The sequence below is a fragment of the Amborella trichopoda genome, chromosome 4 (assembly GCF_054954075.1).
Source record: "Amborella trichopoda isolate Santa Cruz 75 chromosome 4, AtrichopodaSantaCruz75HAP2 v2.0, whole genome shotgun sequence".
Lineage (NCBI taxonomy): Eukaryota > Viridiplantae > Streptophyta > Magnoliopsida > Amborellales > Amborellaceae > Amborella > Amborella trichopoda.
This window is the reverse complement of record NC_142339.1, coordinates 59,361,121-59,386,657: the sequence shown is the minus strand read 5'-3', so window position 1 is coordinate 59,386,657 and position 25,537 is coordinate 59,361,121. Positions and strand designations below refer to the sequence as shown.

The window sequence follows — 25,537 nt, the reverse complement described above, 5'->3', positions numbered from 1 at the left end:
GTATCCATATTTACAATAAGAGTAATGATCCTATAGGATCCTCCCCCACCCATGTATGTAGGGCCCCAAAGGATCACCATTAAAATTGGTATAGATCTCTAGAAAAGTTATCATATAGGTGTGGGATTTGACTTTTCTATAGATTCGTGTCAAATTTAATGGTGGTTCTTTGGGGTTCTACACACATGAGTGGGGAAGGGTCCTATAGGATCATTTCTCTTACTGTAATCACTGGAGTAAGATAAACATAATTTTGTTGAAAAATGTTGTCCAATTGATTGGGTTGACAATTTTTGTGCTTTTTCTATAAAAGAAAAATATATAATAAAACTATTTATCTTTAGTACAAGAAGGTGAAAATCATTCTCAAAACAATCATTTTTAGTTGTAATATGTAAAAATATACAGTTAGGGGTGTGCTATTGACCCCGCTCAAAATCCAAGAAATTTTTTCTCACAACTTTATTATACACCCCAAGTATCCCGATTTCATATTTGACAACTAGAAGTGATGTGTCGTTCTTGTACTAGATGCATATATTCAGATGCTCATACAATAGACAATTAACATGAGATTACACCAATCACCCAAACTTTAACTCCCCAAATCAAGAAACAACAAGAGATGTCTAAAACACCACAAATCAACCAAATGAATTCCATACAATGAACTTTTTAAGGCAACTATGCCATCCCAATATGACCCACTCCAAATTAACAAAAGGAAAAAACCAGTTTCCAAATACATATAAAGCAACAAAAGACAACAACATACACCAACAAGTGGTTCTCACCCTATTTGTGCAAATACATGAATGAGAACTGTATAATCCTCCCTCTCTCTCAACGCCTGGATATAGCAATAGCTGAGAGTAATATGAGGAGAACAAGTATGGCCATGGCAACAAAGGATCCAATGAGTGCCCCTGATATACGTTCACAAAAAGAGTTGAATTGTTGGCAAATAGCAAGCCAATTGGCTCGAACATTGCCCTTGTGTGCAAGATACACTATAGCTGCTGCTGCTGATGCCCCAGCTGTGATGAGTCCCAACATGCCCTTTGCAATTCAACACAACAAACCGATGCAGCTCTTTAGAACATTACAAAATTGAACATCAAGGGAACCTTTTTTGTAGGGCCTTATATATTTATAATTTATATTGTTTGGAGCCAATATTCGTTGAATTTTTAATAGATAGATGAAAATGAGTCAACAGTAATTTTAATTACTTAGTGTCATGCAGTAATTAATGTCTAATTTCTAGCTATCTTATTTCGTTATCAGTCCCCAAATACATATAAATTCATATGTATATAAGGACATCTATATCAAAGGTTTTATACTTTCTTTTTAATCATTATTAGCTAAACCGACAATAGTGATTTGAGACTTGTTCTCTTTAAAAAATAAAAGAAGGAAAAGCTTACAGAGAAACCATTTATTTTTAGTACAAGTAAGTCACAAATACTTTTGCACATCAGAGTTCAAAAAGGGTAGTTGTAAGCTTGTCAGTGACTAGACTCGAAAGTTCAAAAAAAAAAAAAATCTCAAACTTAAAGACACACCTCAAGCCATCCAATTGAAAATCTAATGGCTAAGACGAGTAGTGACCTCTTTGTAACAAAGATAAATGATATCATAAGCATACAAACCCTTAGAAGAATGAATGCATAAGCTTGAAATAGAAATATTACCGTGTCGAAGAAGATTAAGATCATCCTACTTCCTTTTGCTTTGCTCCTCACAATGTGGAAGATGGAAAGGGGAAGTGATAACAAAAGATACACACTCACTATTGCATTTGCCACCACAAAGAATCTACACGCCAACCAGAAAGACCAAACTTAGAGAGAGAATACAAAGAGAGAGAGAGAGAGAGAGAGAGAGAGAGAACAGTATGGAATGAATCCCTGTGTAAAGATGGGTGGAAGACGATAGACAACAAAACCTAGAATGTCTACATAAAGGTGGGTAGAGAACAAAAACAACAAACTTTGAGGGAACCTACAAATAAAAAGAGAGAGGGACTGAGAGAGAGAGCTTATGGGATTAATGACGATATAAGGAGGGTAGAGAACAAGAAACACCAAACTTTGAGAAAAAATACAGAGAGAGAGAGCACTGTGGATGAATGTCTGAGTAAACATGGGTCGGAAAAAAGAAAGTGTAATTTATCTAGAGACAAAAAAATAGGAAAATACGAAATAAGTTAATTTTGGACAAAAATTACGAGGAATGTTGGTGTGTTTATTTATTTATTCAAAATTGCCCCTTAATCCTCGGATGGTCCAAAGATGTCATCCTCGGGCCACTTGTTAATTTATTTTTTTTGCTTTTTTTTTTTGTTAATAGGGCAGTGCCCAGTCGAGAAAAGCAATTTGAGGTTTGAATCCTCATACTACCTTGTCTTAGCAAACAAATGAGCTAATGTGGTATGAGGATGGCAACCTCGAACCACTTTAAAGAGTGGCAAAGAAGGCTATCTAATGATGATCCTAACATCGGAACGACTGATACTGCCCCAAACATTAGGGCACAACTCAATTATGAAATAACTCAAAAAAAAAATTGCCGTCTCAGGATGGTAGGGCCAATTTTGAAAAAAAATAAAAAATCTCAAGTTGACCGACCTTTGGCATAAATTTAACCCAAAATTCGTATTTTGTTTTTTTTGTTGGTAATTAAAAAAAAAAAAAAAGACCAAATCGAGGGCCTACGTAAAGGTGGGTAGGTCACTGTATCTGGCCCTAAACCGGATGAACTGTGTGAAGAAAGGAAGTGTCTCATCCGTAGTCCCCATTGCAATTGCACCTGCCAAAGTCCCCATGAAGCCCATCAACCTAAGAACGAAATCAAACACTGAGATCCCCTTGTTCACGCCACCTCTCACCACTCTGGACCCCTCTTCTCTCTCCATTCTTCCCTTCTTTCAAAAATCAAAAGAAAACAAAACAGTCCTGAGAGAGAGAGAGAGAGAGAGATTGATTTTTTTCAAGGAAACTATGACATGGGGTGATTGATGGAAGATTTAATTTATATTGGTGACTGAGGCAAAAAGGGTTGATTACTTTCTTCACATTGAAACCCAACATTGTGGAACAAAAATATGCAAATTAGGTTTCTATGGGATCCAGTGGGTCTCAAGATACTGTTGAGGAAACATGGTAATAGCTAGGAGTGAACCTGCCCACACTTGAAAACAATAATATAAAGAGAATGATAAATATGTGTCTCCTTTATTGGCTAGCCTTTCCTCCAACTCCAAATTGTTTTTGCTGTTTCTCACTGGGTAAGCTATTCTCCTCCAACTCCAATTCCAATTCACTTTTTGGCGATCTTTGGAGTCAAATGGAACATTCATTGATCTCCATCTGCCACATTCTTTGCTTATTTTAGTAAGCAGGATCCCAAGAAGAGCAAGTGGGGGATCAATGACCAACTAATATTAGGTGGCTAGAATGATGATTAGGTGATGAAGTGGTGGGGGGGATATATTTTGAGGATTTCTCTCTCTCTTTAATAACTCCAAACATCATTTTTTATGCAAGAGATTAGAGAATTTTTTATGATCATGAGTAATTATAATTTTCTCAACTTAGAAAAGTAACCTCGAAATTTAAAAAATAAATAAATAAATAAAAATCTTGAGATATTTTGGCTCAAAAATCAATCTTACAAAAAAAACATTAGAATATCCTCCTTCTGCCTGAGGAATTAAATGTACAATGTATTCCCATGGGAATACGATATATGGCATTTTCAAATAAAACTATACAGCCCTCATTAGACACTTGTTGTTTTGGGGTCCTTTTGCTGTTGCATCATGCACGAGAGTATTGACTTATCTTTAAAAAAATTTAGTTACAGTAATATCAGCTGAATTATTCAGATTCCTCAATGTTCAAAAATGTCGTAAGGGCCTTATTTGCTAATAAGAACGCTTGCACTTTGCTTCTTGGATTAGATATTAGGTAGTTAGGGCATACCTGCAGTCGATAGGTGGACATTCAACTTGGATCATCAACCTTCCCTGTGAAGTGATAGCAAATGGTGGTCCACCTGCCTTAAAAATCAGTTTTGAGATATGCAAGAACAAAAATTTTACCAATCCCCTTGAAAGTTTGACATGGATTGAAGCTAGAAAAACCGTCTAGATCCCCATGAAACGGATGATCCAGATTTATTTTCAGGGTCGCAATCAATGTTAGTAAGATGAGAGAGTTAACTTATGGGTGAGACGGTTTGTGCAGTCAAAAACCCGTCCAAACACCGGCCCAAATAATTAGTGATAATAATAAGAAAGGATTGTATATAATGAAATCATTTACCTTTGGTATAAGGAGGTCACAATTACTTACAACCATCCGATGTGAAATATGATAGCTTGGGTATGTCACAAAGTTCGAAAAATTTTCATTTGAACTTTGAGTTTGGTCAATGAAATAACTGCAGCCACCCAATTTCACATCCAATGATCAAGATTAACTGTGCCCACCTTGTATCAAAGGTAAATGATCTCATTATATACACTTTCCCTAATAACAATAACAATGATAATTAAACAAAAAAACAAAATAATAATAATAACAACAACAAAAATAATAATAATAATTTAAAGATATAAATATATTAAAAACATGTTGCTTAATTTTATTTAATCAATTCATCATCATTGTCAAACCTTTTTTGTAACTCATTGGGATTGGCTATACAAATCATAGTCCGACATTTTGCTCTATTAAAGGTCATATTCTCTTTGAGGTCATAAGTCCTCATATCTTTTCTCACTACTTTCAATCATGCCTTTTTAGGTCTACCCTTTACTCTTTTTTACTTCCACTTGAACTAACTCGCACCTCCTAACATATGTTGTTACTGGGTTTGTACCACTCATTGCCAGCCCACGTAAATCTACTATGTCTCATTTTATCACCTATTGGTGTTATACTTAAATTTTTCTGAATGTATTTATTTTCAATTTTATCCATTCTTGTCCTACCACTCATCCATCTTAACATCCTCATTTCGCCTCATTCATTCTATGGATATATTATTTTTGACTGCCCAACATTCAACTCCTTAGAGCAAAGCTAGTCTCCAAGCTATCCTATAGAACTTACCCTTCAGCTTTATTGGTGTGCGGTGATCACATGAAATTCTAGTTGAACATCCCCACTTCGTCCATCCAACTCTAATTCTATGTGCAATATTTTCTTCAATCTCCCTATTTTCCTGGATTATCGACCCAAGATATTAAAAGTATGCTCTTTTTGGTCAGTCAGTTGAACCAGTCAAAATCAAATTGTCTAACCAACCAAAACTCATAAAATGTTGATTTTGATTGATTTTTTATGAAACTCAATTTTTACGTTAGTTCAGACCGGTCAACGCACTGAGATTGGCAACTACGATCTTTACAACCATGATCACCATGAATTTGGGGCATTTTTAGTTCTCATGACTTTTACTTTCTATTACATATCGAACTACTTTTGTGGTGAGAGTTCTTAAATTTCTCGAGATCCTCCAGCACCTAATAAGTGGCGTTCAAGATGGTAGGAGCACCAATTTGGTGTTCGGAGGGAGCACATTATGATTCCCCAAGAAGCACATTAAGGTGGTGTGGTATATGTGCAAGGGTCTACGATTGCACGACCTGGCCGTGGAACCCGGCCACGACCGACGACGGGTATCCTGCCGGAGTCAGGGAAGTACCAGTTAGGTAAAAAAGTGTTTAAAAAATAAAAAGAATACAAAACAAAATCCAAAAACTATAAAGAATATGTTTAAAGTAAAATTAAACAAAAAAAAACATCTAAATAAGGTTAAAAAGTAGTGAAAAATAGATTATGGATATTCAATTCATAACTAGGGGTATTTTAAAAATAATCTAAAAAATATAAAATATAAAAATAACCATGGCCAAAATACTTTCAAATTTTTTCTATAATGATAGAAAACATACAAGGACCCTGGTTTTTATGGACCAAGCCCACATATCGAGAAATGCGGGCCTCTAAATAAATTTTTTTTGAGATTGATTTTGAGACTTAATTTTTAACAACGTGTAATCTCTAACATGGAAATCATGAATATGAATAAATAAATAATTTTAAAAAATAGAAATAATAATTCTAGTAAAAAAACATTTGGACTGTTAGTTTTCATTGTTTTTAGAGGGAACACCTACCTGCATCCATCTTTAAGATGGATGCTTTACACTTTCTGAACAGCATATATAGAAATGTGGTATAGCTTACATGAAACAATTTTCCAATATATAAATCACATTACAAATAAATTTTTACTTTTTATATTAAAAAAAAAAAAAAATATCTCCTCACTCTTTAATTTTAACTTCTCTATCTCTTTGGACTTAAAAATAAAAAATATCACTTGGAAGCAAAAGACTTCCTTTTTCGTACAACCCCTTGACTCCATTTTGAGATGAATTTTTTACCCCAGTGAAAATTAAGATGCCACCATCACCCCATTGTCGACCTTTACCCCACCATCACTACCGACCTTCTCTGCCGCCTGCGACGAGGTTGCTATCCTCACTCAGCCCCTCCTCTGTCCTCATCTTCTCCACCCCACCACCTTAATTCCCCTTTCGCCTCCCTGCAACCAGTCAGCCACCATTTTCGCCTCCTCTCTCCACCCTACTCTCCCATATCACCTCACCACCCTTTCTCTCTCTAGAAAACACGCAACATAGTCTCCCCGACATCCTCCCTGTCTCTCTCGTTCTCTTCCTCACCACGCCTGCCCCTCTCTCTCTACTGCAACCCTGTCTCTCTCTATCTGCTGCCCTGCTGCAATCTCCACATCTCGCCCCCACCGTATTTCCCCTATCTCCTTCTTACCTGCAACCTGAGGCCGCCACCTCGTCCCACTCCCCCTCTTCTTTTGTCTATGCCCAAAACAGGCGGCAACTAGAGGCCGCCACCCCTTTTCTACCTCGCTCCATCTTTCCTCTCCTTGTCCTCTGCCCACACGGCAGCTACCTGCCATGCTTTCTCCCTCTCTCGGCCTTCCCACCACCCGCAAATAGGCGGCAACCTGAGACCGCTGCCACCATCTCAAACCACCTTTTCTCCTCTTTCCCTTACCCTCTTCTGACGCCCCGACCTTCTTGAGCCACCTCCCTGTACTTCTCCGCCCCACCTTGCTGCTCTTCCTCTCTAGAATCCCAATAGCAATCTCTCCCTCTCTATTTTAATTTGTCTCATATTGCCCACGTTCCTTCTTCTCTCAATCTCTCTCGCTCTCCAGCCCATTTACAAGCACCCATCTGCAACCTCCCTCTCTCTCTCTAAATAAAACCACAAACAAAGCATTTGCCATATAAGATGTCATTTTAAATTTTATTAGGGTCAAAAGTTTATTTTAAAACGTTTAAAGGGGTTACAAGATTGAAAAAATGAAAGTCCTTTGCTTCCAAAGTAATATTTTCAAAATAATATTCTTTATCTTTGGGTCCAAAGAGATAAAGAAGTTAAAATTAAAAGATAAGGAGATATTTTAAAAAAAAAAAAAAAAATGTGAATTGCTTTCAGAACTGACCAGACCAGACCCACCATGGGCCAGTTCCGCCGGAACTTGTTCAATCCGGCCGGTTTGTTTAACACGGATGTGCACCATTGGTGTACGATATACTTTTTCCTTCGAAAATAATGATTTGTTTCTTGTGAGTCCTCATGGAACTCTATAAACCACTATCTCCTTATCCTCTTATTTTATCATTCTACGCCACTCTTCCATTTCAAAGAAGATGGAAAAGTCGAATAAATAAGAAAACCAAACCCCTCAATCCAAAATGGCAAACACTATCATGGGTTTCACCATGCCGAGAACTGGACTTCATCACATGCCTCTCCACAATGGGATTTCTTACGCTAACGACTTTCCCGATATGGTATTTTCAGGAGCAACTTTTTCTTTGTAATCTTGGCTTATCTCTCTATTTCATGTTAAGATAGAGGTCTCTCTTTTACAGTCATTTCATGGAAGTTCAAGCTTTTCATGGGGCAACATGGGCGGTTTCCAGGTTCTCTCTCACCCAATATTTCTCTCTTTTATCGTAATTAAAAAAAAGAAAAAAAAGTTTTGAAGTTAGGTGTATTTGGGTAAGAGTATTTACTATTAGCATGCAAAGTTATCAAGATCAGACTAGCATTTAACCGGAGAGGGGGTCTAATCCAGTGAAACCTAGTCTGACCATCAGTTGAATTAGGACTAGATTTAATAAAGTAAATAATAAATTAACAATAGTTTGAAAGTATGCAAAATATTGCCATAAAAAAATTGCTCAACTTTATTTAGCTTATTTAATTAGTCAAAACCAAACTATCCACCTCTCAAAACTAAACAAACATTGAATTTGAGTTATTTTTCAAACAAACATGGTTTTTGCTTTAAAATATAGACCGGCCTATGCTTTGATCAGCAATCTAATTAGTTAGCTCAGCCAGTCCCATCAGATCTTGATAACTATGCTAAGATGAGTAACCTCGAGAGAGGTGCTTGTGTCCTACCTCTCCCTCTCTTTCTCTCTCTCTTGAATATATGTGTTGTCTAAGGTGAGGATTATGACTTTGCCTAGAGGAATGCAGGTTGAAATGAAGAAGAAAAAGAGAGAGCTAGTAATGACTCATGCTTTCCCAGATTGGCCACACCTGAACCTCATTGCAGTTCTGGTTCAGCATGTGGACAGCCAAAGAAATATTGAGTTTATTACCAATAAGACCATTTGGCATCTTAGCGATACCGCAATCAAGAATGTTTGTAAGTGCTCGCAATCGTGTTTTAAGTCTCTCTCTTTTTTTTTCCTTGTTTTTTAGAACCAGTAATAATTTTATTACATCATCCTTTGCAAATTACTCGCGATTTAAGTCTCTCTCTCTCATGTTTCAAAACATGTTTCAGATGCTTTTTACATCATGTTCACCGTTTGGGGCTGTTGTGTCTTTGGCTCAACAAAAGTAAGAGATTTTCATTTTGATTCTTTTGAATTTATGAGTTTTTCTTAAGCTTCTCAATAAATGATGGTGATTTATGCAAGGATCCATTCTATGATGGTGAACAATATAGAAAAGATGGTGGAGATGGGACAGGCCATTGGATTTATGATAAGGTACAGCCTCCAGATCTTTCTCTCTAGATATAGATTTTAGGAAATTATAATGGAAAAAGTTTATATAAGGTTGCAACTTAAAAATGTAGAATTGCAGATACGCATCAAAAACCCATCAGAAAAGATTGTTTTAATCGAGATTAATGAATATGAAAAACAATTTTATAATTAGATATACAAATATATTTTTCGATGATCCTAAGGATTTTTTACACCAAAATTATATGTTATGATAAATTTGGAGGTGCGCCTTAATTGGATTGTTTGAGGTTGCAACCTTATAGAAACCACAAATCACCACACGTACTTTATCATTGCTCAATCACTGGTTGAAGGCACTAGCATGCTATTTGAAACTCAAATGCTAGCACATGGTATAAACCCTCACAAAAATTGAGTACATCACTAAACGTGCACGAGTTCACATTATACCACCAATCTACCATCGATGTTTATCCATTGTCAGTAGGTGATGAATTGTTGTCCACCATTATAGCCACCCACTATTTTGATGGGCAAAGTTACTCAACTTTGCTACTCATGAACTATAGGCAATACTGTAATGTAAGAGTACATCAACACTTTGGGGTGATCATCGGGCTCCCACTTGACAAGTCGACCCGAGTTGGGTCCAGACATAGATATATGATCTGAGGGGTTAGGTATGGGCCAATTTGACCTGGATGTCACGATCGACCCAGACCTGACGCAACCTGTTTACACCCCTATCGATACGGTACGGACTCAAAGTACGGTATCTAGTATCAACATTTACATTTGAGCCTCTTTGGTTGAATTCCATTTTGTATACTAGTCAAATGCATCATGTGAACGACAAACATTTGGCAGCAAGAAGATATGGAGGCAGAGGCAAGAGCAGAGCTATGGAGAGAGGAACTGATCGAGGAGATTGAACAGAAGGTTGGAGGGCTACGAGAGCTAGAAGAAGCAGGCAAGAAGACAGAAGAGCTTGTCAAGTGAAAAGAACCCCAATATAGATCCCTCACAATGGAAAATCAAGAAACTACAATTTTAAATGCCTTGGGGGAATAAACTATTATCATGATTCAGCTCCTAGCAAGCAAAAACTTTCAAATTTCCCTAAGTAATCAAGCCAGTCGATATTGTTGGGGTCATCTCCTTGTTCTTTGTAAATTTTGTAATAGAAATATTGCCCAATTAGTTGGAAAAAGCTTTGAAAAAGATGTACAAGCAGTGTTCTAATATTCTAGCATCTGTATAAAATTCATCTCAACAATGGTGCATACCTGCCTATGGATGGATGTATAATACACATGATTCATAGTTTGGATAAAGAGCATGTCCAGCATGCTCTTGCAGGAGCATATTGTACACTGGCTCCCAAGCAAAAGAGTTACATAGGAAGGTTATTTTGATGTCAAGTTTAGATTCACTTGAAAATCACCAGATGATTATTTCCAAAATAATTTAGTACCTTGAGTTGTCAAACATACAAATGTGAGCATCCAAAAATTGACCTATCTTTGCTCAATCGTAGGAAGTTATTACTTTTCAAACACATAGAAGATGTTATTTTATTTTTATTTTATTTTTTTCTTTCTTATAAGTTGGCTGGAGAGTTGAAGAAGTTAAATCCCCATATTTAAAAATGGGATTGCCTACAAAGAGACCATGTATATTTTTATACATGGAAATCACAATCATTTTGTCTCTTAAATTTTAAAATGGGTGGCGTCATCCACGTCCTCGGCAATTAGAAATCCACTATCACAATGAAGATTACAGTTTGGGTTACAAGAGATAATATATATCTCTAAATATCAGTAAAAGACCATCACCGAGCTTCCCTTCTAAACCCGCTCTCCCAACCGAACAACACCGTCGATCAACATCCTCTTTCCACTGCAATACCGCTGTCGAAAAAATAACCTTGAGAGCAACCAAGAGACTTTCTCTCTCCAAAAGTGAAAGTTAACCAACCCAAAACTCATGAGAATACCGCCACTCTTTCAAAAGCCATGTCTATCTCTTTTGGAGACCCATCTCCATATTAAAGATCCATTCCCATAACCCCCAAAGGGGTGACCCTCAAATGATGGGTATTATGTCATCTTTCACTTTTTTATAAAGATATCACTTTCTTGCTTTCCAAAAAAATTAATTTTCTATTTTCCATAATACCCTAATATTTAGAAGAAAATATGGGTATAGTGATTTGGCTATCACCAAACCCAACAATCTCTATCTTGATAGCAAAATCACCGCAATTGCCTTGACAACCTTCATTGAATAGATTTCTTGATTTATTCATACTTGCATCTAGGGTTATCATTCGTATGAATTTTCTTCAAGTGAATGATTCATTTTGACACAAGCTCCCTGATCTTGTGAAACCTCACATCAATGTGCTTTGTCATTATATGTAACACTTGATTCTTTACAAGATTTATGGTACTCTGACTATCACAATACAACACAGTGCCTTCTTGCTCTAACCCCAACTCACGAACCAAATCATTCAACTACATCGCCTCATTTGCATGACTCTCTTTGTGTTTTCCAAAGAAACCTTCTCCTTGAGATTTAATACTGCTAGTCTTATTCCTTGTTTCGTTTGATAAAAAAAGTAGCAGTGACTTCGTCTGCCTCAAGAGTCTCCTTCCCATACAGTAGAGTCGTAACCAAGTGATCGTATGATCTTAGAAGCCAAGCCAACAAAAGTAGGGCCTTGTTTTCATCATCGATTTCAACCATAAGGCTTGCTAACTAGCTTATGATATGGTTGAACTCGCTGAGATGTTCAAGCAGATCTGTGCCTTCTTCCATCTGAAGAGAATACAACTGCTTCTTCAAGAACAACTTGTTCGTTAGAGATTTCGTCATGTAAATACTCTCGAGTTTTGTCCAAACCTCCGGAGCAGTTTCAAGGTCCAACATATAACGCAATGTGTCATTTGATAGATTCAGACGAATCGCACTTACCCTCCTTTTCCTCAATCTCTTACCGCGCTTCATCGTCCATATTTGCTGATTTCTTCAATTTTCCTAACAAAGCTTTAGCCAGACCTTGTTGTATCAGAAGATCCTTTGTCGCCAAAGAGTCAAGTTATTCTTTCCATTGAACTTCTCAATGTCATACTTGATGTTTGATCCCTTTCATGTCATCGTGGTAGCAAACCCCAGAAAGCAGAATAACCTGGTAGGCTCTGACACCAATTTGTAGGGGTTCTTGAGAACTCCTTACTTGCGGAACCGGGAATCTCAAACACTTGGATCCCACCCAAGATCGTGTACATGATTGGTTAAATATGAAGTAGATGAATACAACTATAAATCGAGTGTAAGAAATAAAGCAAACACAAAGAAAGCACACCACAACAACACAAGATTTATGTGATTCACCCCATAGGGCTACATCCATGGCCTCGGCAACTAAAAATCCACTATCACAATGAAGATTACCGTTTGGGTTACAAGAGATAATACCCATCTCTAAACATCGGTAAAAAACCATCACCGATCTTCCCTTCTAAACCCGCTTTTCCGACTGAACAACACCGTCGATCAACATCTTCTTTCCCACCGTAATACCGCTACTAAAATGATACCTTTAAGAACAACGGAAAGATGTTTTTTCTCCAAAAGTGAAAGTTAACCAACCCAAAACTCATGGAAATACTGCTTCTCTTTCGAATGTCATGTCTCTCTCTTTTGGAAACTCATCTCCATAGTGGATATCCATTTCCAAAGGGGTGACCCTCAAATGATGGGTATTATGTCATCATTCACTCTCTTATAAATATATCACTTTCTTGCTTCCCAATAAAGTCAATTTATATTTCCCATAATATCCTAATATTTAGAAGAAAATATGAGTATAGTGAGTGTTATTGAATAAACACAAAGTTATAAAAAAAAGTTTTACGGACTTCGTGACGCATCCAATTTGACATCTAATGAGAGTGAATGATTGCAACCTCCATGTATAAAAGATAAAGGGATTGTATATTATGAGACCATCTATCTTTAGTACAAGGAGGTCACAATTAATCCTAGCTATTAGATATTTAATTGGATGGTTTGGGGTGTGTCATGACGTTCAATAAATTTTTTGCTAAGCTTTGAGTTTAGTAACAAGTTTACTTACAAACATCTGATTTGAAATTTGATAGACAAAAATAATTGAGACCTCCTTCTACTAAAAGTAAATGGTCACTTTATATCCAGACAATCACTTTAAAAATACTTATGAAATGAGTTTTGTCCGCGGGAGTGAAGAGAGGTTAGAGGAAATGCTCGTCTCTTGAACCTTTTGACCTGGGTAGATAGTGGCTCTTCTCCTGTTCTATTAACAAAGGCAATCTCTCTCATCTTTCTACATTCTAGTTTTACCTTCCATGTTATTCATTTCATATGGTCATATTCTTTTAGTCTTGCATAAGTATGCTCAACTGTTCAACTATAATGCACCAAGAACTTATGGATTAATGTGGTTAATGTGTAGGACCCATGTTTCACAAATTAAAATCGGGCTCCGAATCGGGAAGGGTGTAATTCCGGTTCCTTTCGTTGACTTGCAGGATTCTCAAGTCCGATTAATGGATGATTCATAAGTTGGATCCGGCTAAAGTTTGAAAATAAATAAAAATATAGAATATAAAAAAATGAAAAAAGGGTTTTTTGGCCCGAATCGTCAGATTCTCGATTCCAGTCTTAACTCATCGGATTTTGATCCAAATCCGCAATTTTTGAAACACCAACCAAAAATAAATATAAGCAAAATAGATAATAAGATCCATCACTTTTGAGTTTTGATACAAAAGGTCATATCCTTATCACAAGCTAGCCGTCACATGTGAAGTTCATTTAATGAATGAAAAAAACAGCATGAAATGTTGAAAACGAATCTTGCTTAATAGCTTCTTGCTTTTTGGTTTTGCTTTTTGGTTGGTGAGTTTTTTAATACTCTCTCTCTCTCCTCGTTGGAAGAAGCCACTTCGCTTCATTTTCTTGCATTTAATAATGGAAAAAGTTTATATGAATTGTAATTTTAAAATGTAGAATTTAAGTGCATCTCAAAAATCCATGGTTTTGATGTTGGAAAACTCTCCAATTGATCATTTCCACATGGAGATCATTTCCACATGGAGATGTATGAATATTGAAAAAAAAAAAAAATCAAGTCTTAAAAATAATACATTTTACAATACATTATTTTGACCGTCGATTTTTAAGATATTCATGTGTTTGTAGATTTACTTGATTTGAAGCATGTTTTGAGTTTAAAATTTTATAATTAAAAATGAGAATGGACTCTAAGAGCATCTTAATAACTTTTTATATCAAAATTACATCTTATTATAAAATTTGGAGGTGCACGTTACTTAGTTAAAGTTATGCAAACTGCACCCTTCAATAATTCATATTTCCCTATTTTATCATCTCTCACTGACACATGTGATAACATTGAATTTGTCCATTAAAAATGAAAGAGTGGACTATCCACTATCTACTGTTCCCAACCACGAGGAAGATATCACGGGTTCTCTCATAAATATTTTGTTCCCGAGGCTTTGTGAGTTCATATATATATTTCTTGCTTATAGCCCAAGGTTCCCTTTTTATAGACACAAAAATATCAATGCCAAACTTTAATAAATTGCACTAACTGCTCACAATTGGTAGAAAAATTTGTTTCATGGAAAGAAAAAGATTCTATAAAACAATGGCCTTTTATATTTCACATGAAAAAGATATGCCCGTTGGTTAAATCCCATTGAGGATTTTTATATTTCTCAGGAAATCTCAAAAAATAATAACTTTTTTAGAAATTGTGATTTTCAATTTTTGAAGGATTAGATCTGTTATCTGCCAAATAGATGGCATGCGTTCACGGAAAATGGCATACTCGTTTTTTCTTATTATTTTGCGTTAATTGAAATTCCTTTTTATTTCTTTATTTTGGTAACCTAGCAGGACAAATAAACCAAAATTTCCAAAAATTCAAAAAAAAAAAAAAAAAAAAAAAAAAAAAAAAAAAGAACTATATCCACTGCTTGTAGAAACTTAGGAACATTACAAAACAATGGGTCAAATGTGCAGAAGAGGGTTGTTATTGCCTTCAAAACCATGGGCTATCTTGGGAAAATCATAGCTTCAAAACCTTGGGCTACTAAATAATCTTGGCCTTTAAATGATCACATGCACACAAAGATATACCACACAGCTCTTGCCTTATCCACGAAACAATATGAAGTCCTTTTCACTAGAATGTTCTAACACATACATGTCCTTGCGCACGTGTGTCGTAATAGAATAGATGAGAAAAATGTTAATAGGCGTACAGTGTAGATCCCCAGATAGGGCTGGCAATGGGCCACACTGGCCCAAGCCCAGCCCTTAATTGGGCAAAGAGGCCTTAGCCCAGGCCTTGGCTCTGTCTGGGCTAAATTGACCCGAACATAATTAAAAATTTAAAAAATTTTAAAATTAAGTAAATAAACAATGTCGCACAAGTCCAGGCTAGGTCAACCCCATCATGGCCTTGGCCCACGTCTAGATGACAGCCCTTGGACCGCATTTGTGGCCTAGGCCCCAATTTTTCAAGGCTGGTTAGTCCGGCCCAGGCCAGGGCGCCTGACCCATTGCCAACTCTAATCTATTGGAGCATATGGCTATACACTTGCTCCTTTGAGCAAAAGAGAAAGGGAGATTTTTTCGAATTGAAATTTTGATATCCACTTTATTATCACCAAAGGAGTGCTATTGAAATTTGTAAGAAATAAAATTTGACTTTTTGCTAATATATTTGAGGCACAATTTTGTTAAAAGTTCTGTTTCTAAATCAAAATATCGAATAATTGTTATACCAAATATCTAAAAAAAGCAATGACACCCATATTTAAATTTTGGAAAAGAGTGACTGCTTTTTGTGGAATACTAAGGAAAGGCCGCAACTTGGGGTCATTCTTGCATGCCAAAACGTGATTTATTGAAGGGTGCGGTTTGTATAGAGCCTAGGCTCTATACAATCAAATTAGAGCCTACCTTAAAATAGTATCGAGAAATATGGTTTCAATATTGGAAATCTTTATGATAGCTTTAAAATATATTTTTCAGTTTTATTTATAAAGTTTAAAGCTTAAAAAATAGTGTAGATCAACAAAGCTATGAAATCTTGTAAATTGACGGTCAACAAATACATTACAAAATACACTATTTCCAAAACTTGAAACCCTTTTTTTTTTCTCATGTCCATGCATCTTGATGTTGAGATGATCAATTTGAGGATATTTGAGCATTAAAACAACATTTTTTAGTGAATTTTTTTAGGTAGGCTCTAATTTGATTGCCTATCCAAAAGTCCACTATGATTAACTTCTAAGCTTTATATTGAGAGAGAAAGAACCCCTTGCCTTGAAACTTGTGAGAGATCTCTTCAAAAAACATAGTTATCATGGCCATAGTTATCATGGCCATGCCAGCTCTGTGGTCGGATCAGTTAGACTGCTAATTAGTATTTTGGTTAGTTTGGTTCGGAATAAAAATTAGATTTGGTAAAAAATGGTCGGATCAGTTGGACTGCCAATTAACGTTTTGGTTAATTTGGTTCGGAATAAAAATCATATTTGATAAAAAATGGTCAAAATATTGATTTTGACTGTTTGACATGTCAAACCAACCAGTTTCAACCAGTCAAACAAAATAAAGTGAACAGTTTTTTATAATAATTTATATATTTAAATTTTTTTTAAAACTTAATCAAACTAATTCAATATGCAGCCAAATCAATTCTAATTGAACCAGATCTTGAGTACCTAACCCAATATTAATAAGAGATGGAACCTTGCCTACGTTTAGCTACGCAAGAAGAAAATGTGGGGCCAAAGATGAGAGTATTTGTTATGTAGCGAGTCCCATAGCACGAGGGGCGATTAATTTACTGCCTTGTTTTTGGAGAGAGGGACCACGGGCTTTGACATTTGAATATAAAAAGAGAGGGAAGAGGCTCAATGATTGAAATATGAGCCAAGAGGACAGCTTATCGCCTGGGGCAGGCAGCCCAAACACAACACACTTTAAGCTAACTGATAATTACCTCTTTTATTTCTTTCTTCTTTTTTTTTCCTTTTTTTTCTTCTTTTTCCTTTTTTTTTTTTTTTTTTTTTTTTGGAAGAGAGGGAACAGAAATATTCATGCACATAAGTGAGGTTTGAAATTTTGATGATTGAGATTAAAATCGCCCTATCTAGATAAAGAATCAAATAGACCGTTTTGATTACCTAATGTATCAGGGATTCAATTAGTTCCCACGAGGAACTAATATATCGAGAATTGACTGGTTCCCACGAGGAATATATCGATCTATCAAAATTGATAATTCATCGATTTTGTAGAGCGAATCTGGTTCGCTTCCGAACCAGTCAGTTCTCAAGTAAAATAAACCATATCTTATTTATTTTGATTTCAAAATTTATTTATGAAAATAATCACTAATATACCTTAATTTTAACAAAATTGGAAAAAATTCCCAAACTTTCTAAAACCTAGCCCACACCCCTTTTCCTATTTTTTGAGATTTTTTAGACAAAAATGCCTTTTACGATAGTCTTTATACCGTAAAAACATTGATAGAATTACGGTACTTCGAGTATTGTAATACTTTGAAAATATATGACGGTACTTATAGTATCATAATAGCAATAACTTCAATTAGTATTACGGTATAGTAAAACTATGGAAGCCAATTACGGTACCGTAAAACTAAAACCTATTTTACCATAGTGAAAACTAATCTATGTTATACGGTAACATTTTATCCTTATTATATTTATCTCTTCCATCTCTATATTTTTTTATGTTTCTCTTATTTTTCTCTCCCATTTTTTTAATATTGATCTATTATTCTCTCTAATTTTTGTTGATCTCTTCTTTCTCTTTCTAAATCTTTTCTCTCCCTAACTGGGATATTTTGGCTGTGTCCAATTTGGCTCGAAGAGCAAGATTGTAGAGAGACAAAAAAGAATGAGAAATAAAGAAGAGATAAATATGAAAAAAACTTAGAGAGAAAAAAAATTGATAAACATAAAAAGAATGAGAGATGAAATAGATAAATATAAACAGAATGAGAAAATGGTTTACGGCATTTAAACACTTTTTCTATTTATCTATTCTATCTCTAATTTATTTTATATTGATATATTATTTCTATCACTGTGAAAAAATGGTTTATCGCATTTGAAATGCGGTATAACATAAAAATAGAAATAATAGATCAACCTAAAAGAAATTAGAGATGAAATTGATAAATATAAAAAGGTTTAGGCCATTTAAAATACCCTAAACCATTTTCTCATTCTCTTTATACTTATCTATTTCATCTCTAATTCTTAATAATTCTTTATCTCTCTAATTCTTTTTCATATTTATCTCTTCTAATTCTTTTTCATATTTATCTCTTCTTTCTCTCTTATTCATTTTATCTCTTATTTCTCTCTCTATAACCTTACTCTACGAGCCAATTTGGATACGGCCAAATATCCTAGGGAGATAAAATATTTAGAGAGAGAAATAAGAGATTAAAAAAATTAGAGAAAAATAAGAGACAAATATTAAATAGAATGAGAGAGAAATAAGAGACAAACATAAAAAAAATAAGGATGAAAGAGATAAATATAATAAAGAGAAAAAGTTTTACTGCATTTGAAGTGATGTATAACATGGGTTAATTTTTAGAGCAGTAAAATGAGTTTTAGTTTTAACGGTAATGCTAATTATTGAAGTTATTGCGGTATTTTAAATACCGTATAAAATGATACCTATTAAAGTATTACGGTATTCTAAGTACCGTAATATATTTTTAAAGTATTACAATAATTTTATCAATGTTTGTACGATAGAAAGAATATCGTAAATGATATTTTCATCCAACAAATAATGAAATTTGAGAAAAAATGTGTGGGTGAGGTTTTAAGAAGTTTAGAAACTTTTTTCAATTTTATTAAAATTAAAATACATTAACGATAATTGCCCTTTTATTTATTTGACCCACCACGCTAACGCATGGAGTGCCTTTACCCGTTCACGCCATAAGACACATCCGAAACTTATCTATAGCATTTTGGTCCCTTTGTTTGGCTGTCCCCGATGCAGGATAAAGTTTTTCCTTGTTTTTCAATATGACAAATACAAGTTCGATTAAATGACCCAACATTTCGCACCTTTAAATTTGTTATTATCTCTTACCTTTAAATTTGTTAAATTTGTTATTATCTCTTACCTTTAAATTTGTTATTAACCTTTAAATTTGTTATTATCTCTTACCTTTAATAATAACTTAGTTTTTTTTTTTGAGAGACATTAGATTAAGCAAAAATCAAACGCATTTTTTAACCAAATCTCAATTTACCTTAGTAAAATACTAGAACTTTGATAATTGAATTCATAATTTTTATTAAGAAAAATGGAATAGCTTTTAGAACTTAAATTAAAAGAATTGGCGCATTTAATTATAACTATTGCATATATTATTCCTAGTTTTAATGATATGTCATGCTGTATTTTAAAATTTTGGGTTTTGGCAACATCCCATGCATATTAAATGAGAACAAATCGGGGAATATATCAACATTCTTGATATTTTTGCAAAATAAAGAGGCTGATAGTTCAAGAAAAAAAATGACATCACTCAAGAAAAAGAAGGTGAAGTCGACATTTTCAAATAAATAATGAGTTATAAATTAAATATATGAAAAATATCTCGATATCCTTTATTTTTAGGTTTTATTTTACAAGACCCAATATATTAAAAGATATTTTGAAGCATAAAAATTGTAGATTTTATTTATTCTAATCCCTGTGCTACTTTAAACCTGCCTTTTTAGGTTAGACAAATTTAAAACGACATGCCTTTTCTAAAAGTCATCCTTCTAAAGTTCTATTTATCTGTTTTTGTCATCTCTAATCTCTCACTCTCTCTCCTCCCACTCAAGAAAGAGAAGAGAGAAGGGATTGGGTTTAGAAAATGCATGTATTTTTCACATTTGTTTAGGTTAAAAAATAGGTTTAAGCAGCGACAGGGTTGGAATATATTTTTTAAAACTTTGGTTTTATTAAAAAATAAAATCTAAAAATAAGGGATATGGAGATATTTTCCTTTAAATATGACACTTCTAAAGAGATAAATTAAATACGATACCTCTAGAGAGATAAAAATTTAATAAAAATATAAATAATTAATTTAATAAATTAATTTTTAAGAAAAGAAAAAAAATAAAAAATAAAAAATAAAAAATAAAAAATTAACAAGCAAGACCCCCTATCTTTACCATCCTAAAATACAAGAGTAAAAAAGTATAAGTTATAGTGTATTTTAAAATACAATTTTACTATGAATGTAATGGTCAACAAATACCTAGACATGAAACACTCAGTCATTATTTATGTCTTTTTGGTAAAATAATCAAAATTAATAATGCAATACCCTTATTTTTTAAAAAAAAATTGAAAAATTGGACTTTCAATAAATTTTAATATTTTTTTGAATTTGTTTGAAACCAAACTCAACTGATCCGATTGATTTTCTGATCCAAATTGTTAATCCAATTTGATTTTATAGATAAACGATCCAGGTCACCAATCCATTTTTCATAACTTACCTAAAACCTTGCAAACAACATTTACCCCGTTTTAGGGAGTGACGGCAGGTCAATGACAGTTAACCCCCCATTTGAGAGAGAGAGCTGGTCAAGCGCATCACAATTACCACATTTCAGAGCTCCAAATATAGAGAGAGAGAGAGCGATCTTCTAGAAGCCATAATAATACTATAATCTCATTATCACTATAAACAACGAGATGTAGATTGCAATAAAAACTAAAAAAATACCATCGGGCTCTCCTTGATTGTTTACGGTATTGGAAAAAACAAATCTTCCCGTACGATCTATCTAGGAAACCGGTTCGGATTAGTGGATCGACTATTTAGATCAGCAATCGAGCCAAGTGAATTGATCAATAAAAAATAAAGAATATAAAAAAAATTCGGATGGATTAGTTTTCGACAAAACTGGCTGATTCTTTCAAATAACCGACATGTTTTATAAAAGAACGAGATAAATTTGATACTTATCGCAATCGAACTTGTCCAAAGATAGGATATAATTACGTAAAGAGAGAAGCGGAGGAGAGGGAAGGGGTCAAGAATGGTAAAGACAAAAATTCGAGAAAGATAGGGTAAAAAATATCACAATTTATGAACCGTTATCGTTTTCAGTAAAAGAGAGAGCGCGCGCAAATAAACCTAAAAAAAAGGGCTCTCAACCAGAGGTAGGGACGGGGCTGGTTGCTTTGAAAAACAACTTGTAAAAACGGTCGTCAATAATCGACAAGGCAAAAATGTGTTGTCACGTTTTAAGAGAGAGAAAATGTTTTTCTCTTTGGATAAAGTTTTTCTGTAATTTAGGAGGAAAGAAAATCTTTCCGCAACGCAACGCAACGCAACGCATACTCCTCAAAAAGCGCTGAGGAAGAGAGATTATGTGTTTTCATTTGGATAAAGTTTTAGATAGTCTTTCGTTTTAGAGAGTGGATAAAGATTTATCAAATTTTGTTCAGAGAAAATGTGCTTCATTTTTGGATAAAAATATTTGAAAAGCTTATAAATAATAAACCAGCCCCACCGAACGTGCCCTTTTACCCTTTCTTTCTCTCTCTCTCTCTCAAATTTGGCGTCTCTTTTTCAACTCCTTTTCATTTTCTCTTTCTCCACTCCTCTTCCTTGTTATTTAACCAGACATATTCTATTCCAATCTCCGTTTTTCCATGTTTGTGTTTTCAAGGCGTCTAAGGTTTTGCAGAGATATTAGGTCCTTTTTCATTCGGTTTTTTCTTTGTTCTTGGTTTTGGGGCTTTTTAGGATTTTCTGTTATAGAGCATTTGCAAATCTTCACCCATGGCCGAAGCTTTAGGGGGGTGTCTTAGGATTCACGGCTCCACCCCAAATCGGTTGAAGGATACAAACCATTACAGGCTTCCTCTGCGGAGGTCTCTGAGTTTTTCTTCGTTTAAAACCGAGTTCTCTGGGCGTTCTTTGGACATCTCTTATCAGGCAGTTTCGGAGCGATGGGTTTTCAAAAACCCTGCAAAAAACTTCACCATTCAGGTCTTTAATGGCTTCCTTCTCTCCAATGTTTCATTCTCTGTAGACTTTTGAAGAAAGAAGTCCCAATTTTTGCTTTGCTTTGCTTTGCTTTGCTTTGCTTTGGTGTTTGTTATGCATTGACCTGTTTTTTTACAATCCATTTGCAGGCTCAGGCATCGTTTTGTGTGAGCAAAGCTCTGAGATGGTGGGAAAAGAGCCTGAAACCAAACATGGCAGAGATCAACTCAACTCAAGAGCTCGTTGATTATCTGCAAAATGCAGGAAATAAGCTTGTCATCTTAGATTTCTACTCTCCTAGTTGCGGAGGTTGCAGAGCGCTTCACCCCAAGGTAACCCATTTCTCTGGTTCCAGCTAGGAAAGATCTCAACTTGGGGCAAAATGATTCCAAGTTTGGAGTTTTAATGGGATCGAGAATTGCGATGCGTATTCGATCCATTGGGTTCAGAACTGAATTGGGGTTTTTTTGTTTTCCTTGTTTAATGCTTGTCCAGATCTGTCAATTTGCTGAGATGAACCCTGATGTGTTGTTCTTTCAAGTGAACTATGAAGAGCATAAAGCGATGTGTTATAGCTTGAACATCCACGTCCTCCCATTCTTCCGATTTTACAGAGGAGCTCATGGCCGTCTCTGTAGTTTTAGCTGCACAAATGCAACTGTAAGAGTTATTTCCTCTTCTCTTTTCCTATCTTTTCTCCTTTCTGGTTTTCCTGGTTAGTGAAGTCAGTTTCTATGATTGTGAATTTTGCTGAAAGAAAAATATCTGATTTCCAAAAATTTACCGGCGAAGAATAGAAGCAAATTGCAACACCGACTTTTTCTTTTCTGTACTTTCCAAAAGAGAAGATTTTACTTTCTTTCTTCATTGTTTTGTCGGTCATTCCGGTTCCTTGGGTTTTTTCCCTTATTGTCCTTGTTACTTTCATTGGCCAAGAAATATAAGCAAATGTAAAACCCAATTTCTGTTTTCTTTGCTTTCCAAAAGAAATATCATTCTTCTCTCTTTCATACTTTGTTGGTTATACCTATTTTGTTCTTCTTTTTGTTAGTCTTTATTGCTCTTCAATTTGTGATGGCTAACTTTGACAAAGGCAAAATCTTTTATTCACTTGTGTTGTTGCAGAAAAGATCCAGAGATTTTTCTCTTCTTCATTATTTTTTATCAGTTGGGTTCTTCAAGCATCAAATCCGCATGATTTTTCTCCATCTGTTTTAATGTCTCCATCTCCATCTGTTTTAGTGTCTCCATCTCCTCTTTGTAAATCCCTGCTAAATTTGTTAAAGGCAAAATCTTCCAAACACTTGTGTTGTTCGAGGAAAGATGAGAGCTTTTTTCCTTTATGCGTCCTTGCATTCAGCTTGCTCAAGTGTCAAATCCCCATGTTTTTTCTTTTTCTCTGTTTATTTTCCCTTCAAATCCAGATGGTTTTTTTTAATCTGTTGTCTAGGTATTAAGCCCAGCCCACATGATTTTTCTTCATCTGTTTTTCTATTTCTATTTCCTCCTCATGAATCTCTCTATTTTAATTTGCTGGTATTTTTTATGAAACAGATAAAGAAATTCAAGGATGCATTGGCTAAGCATGGCACTGATCGATCTAGCTTAGGTCCAGCAAAAGGTTTGGAAGATTCAGAACTCTTAAGCTTGGCTTCGAACAAATCCCTCTCTTTTACTCCATCCATTTCCATTACAAGTGGCCGAGAAATCGAATTGCCTGTGAAACTATTGGATAATTCCATTGTTTCAGAGGCCATTGAAGGAGGAGATCCTGCTTTTGCTAGCTTTACTTCTCAAAAGTAGCCTGAATTCTATTTTTAGCCTTCTTGTCGAATATTTTCCCTTTTTTTTGGTGTAAATATATCTGGGCTGGTTAAGAAAACTGTCCAAAAGGCAAAAAAGCAGGCTTAGGTTTTTAGATTAAAGCCTGCCTATTTGGTAGAAGATTGTAAGTGCTTATTTTCTTGCTGATTTCTACCTAGTTTTTTTTTTTTTCGTGAATATTTCTATGTAGTTAATTCTCTTTGTAGACTTTTAATTTTTCCTTTTCTTTCGTTTAGTTTTTTTTTGCAAAATTAGGTAATACTTCTCCTTCTCTTGTCAAAAACAGGGTGTTCTATCCTTCAATATATTGTATTGGAGTTTTTAGAGTAGTAGTGAGAAAATTGGTGGAGTATTGATTATTTTCTTTTTGGTGAATGCAATGGATTCTTACTTTGTCAAAAGTGACATGAAGTTACCTCGTTCGTTGTCTTTCTTCGATTGTAAGAAAAAGAAAAAGATATGTTCCTAATAGGACAATGCTAAATTTCCAAGAAATTATTAGTGTAGTAGACATTAATTTGAATTTTGAAGTTAAAAATTCAAATTCACTGGTTAAAGCCAGCCGGATGGGAGGATAAAGTGGGAAGAAAAACAGGGATTGGACTTTAGAGAGGGCGGTTTTTCCAACATTTGCTGGTGGTGGGTGTGGGGCCTAATATGCACTGGAATCAGGACGCCCAAAAAGCCTGAAATCAAAGACGAAGACCATCACCCTCTCTTCTCTCTCTTCTTTGCCGATATTGTTTGAATTTTTAGAAGAGGAATCATTGAAGTCAAACGGTCCATGCCCTTTTACTGGGGCCCACCATCTTCCTTGATGTGGTCGTTTTCCTCCGAGTCACTCGGCTCCTTTGATATATATATTTTTTTGGGTTTCCACTTTGAAATTTGGATCTCATTCCGAATTTTTAAGTTTGGGAAGAAGTTCTTATAAGGCTTAAGCTTTTTGAAAACAAAATAAAGTCTCGCCTCAAATTTGTAATATAAATCGGCTTTAAAATCAAATCAATTTCCTCCGATCAATAAAATCCTAAAACTCAAAAAATGATATAGATCTTGCGAACATTTATGCTTAAGGAAAAGTGCAAGGTTTAGATAATTTATTATAATGAAATCTTTTTTTTTTTTATAACCATAATGTTCAAATCACCGATTTTGTGTCCAAGCTCTTACCGAAATTCACAGAAATTTTAAACGAGATTTCGCCTACCAGCTCCATGTTTATCCGACGGACATGGGGCTCACCTCAGCTATTGGCAAGTGGGTCGTCATCCACATTCAAACGATCACAACGCACCACGTGTTATTTGGATTGACGGAAAACGGGGGAGTCTACGTGGCCACCATTTTAAAAGCGAGTGAGTGTTGAGCATTCTTTTTCATTTTCTGCGTGGCGGTGGCGCCAAGGCCGGTCCAGTCATATCTCGACTAGG

General features: G+C 35.0%; 3 protein-coding genes across 5 annotated transcripts; 2 read left to right on the top strand and 1 right to left on the bottom strand.

The window, feature by feature from the left end:
- Positions 1–494: 494 nt before the first annotated feature.
- On the bottom strand, positions 495–3,189 carry CASP5 (casparian strip membrane protein 3). The gene is made up of 3 exons (XM_006827241.3): positions 2,721–3,189; positions 1,698–1,821; positions 495–1,059 (listed from the first exon to the last, which is right to left on the bottom strand). Exons 1-3 carry the CDS (start codon positions 2,918–2,920, stop codon positions 844–846), a joined length of 540 nt encoding a protein of 179 aa, XP_006827304.2. The 5' UTR covers positions 2,921–3,189; the 3' UTR covers positions 495–843.
- Positions 3,190–6,365: 3,176 nt separating this feature from the next.
- On the top strand, positions 6,366–10,342 carry PNSB4 (NDH dependent flow 6). Of its 3 annotated transcripts, XM_006827239.4 has the most exons (6): positions 6,366–7,921; positions 8,003–8,053; positions 8,619–8,790; positions 8,932–8,987; positions 9,068–9,139; positions 9,989–10,342. In XM_006827239.4, exons 1-6 carry the CDS (start codon positions 7,823–7,825, stop codon positions 10,118–10,120), a joined length of 582 nt encoding a protein of 193 aa, XP_006827302.2. In that variant the 5' UTR covers positions 6,366–7,822; the 3' UTR covers positions 10,121–10,342. The 3 variants fall into 3 exon arrangements, with proteins under 3 accessions (XP_006827302.2, XP_088722300.1, XP_020519115.2); XM_088866174.1 differs by lacking the exon at positions 8,619–8,790 and having other exon boundaries at positions 6,542–7,921; XM_020663456.2 differs by lacking the exon at positions 8,003–8,053 and having other exon boundaries at positions 7,302–7,921.
- An 11,612-nt stretch (positions 10,343–21,954) lies between these two features.
- Positions 21,955–24,505, top strand: LOC18422019 (thioredoxin-like 1-1, chloroplastic). The gene is made up of 4 exons (XM_006827238.4): positions 21,955–22,283; positions 22,430–22,612; positions 22,776–22,940; positions 23,835–24,505. Exons 1-4 carry the CDS (start codon positions 22,074–22,076, stop codon positions 24,081–24,083), a joined length of 807 nt encoding a protein of 268 aa, XP_006827301.2. The 5' UTR covers positions 21,955–22,073; the 3' UTR covers positions 24,084–24,505.
- Positions 24,506–25,537: the final 1,032 nt, after the last annotated feature.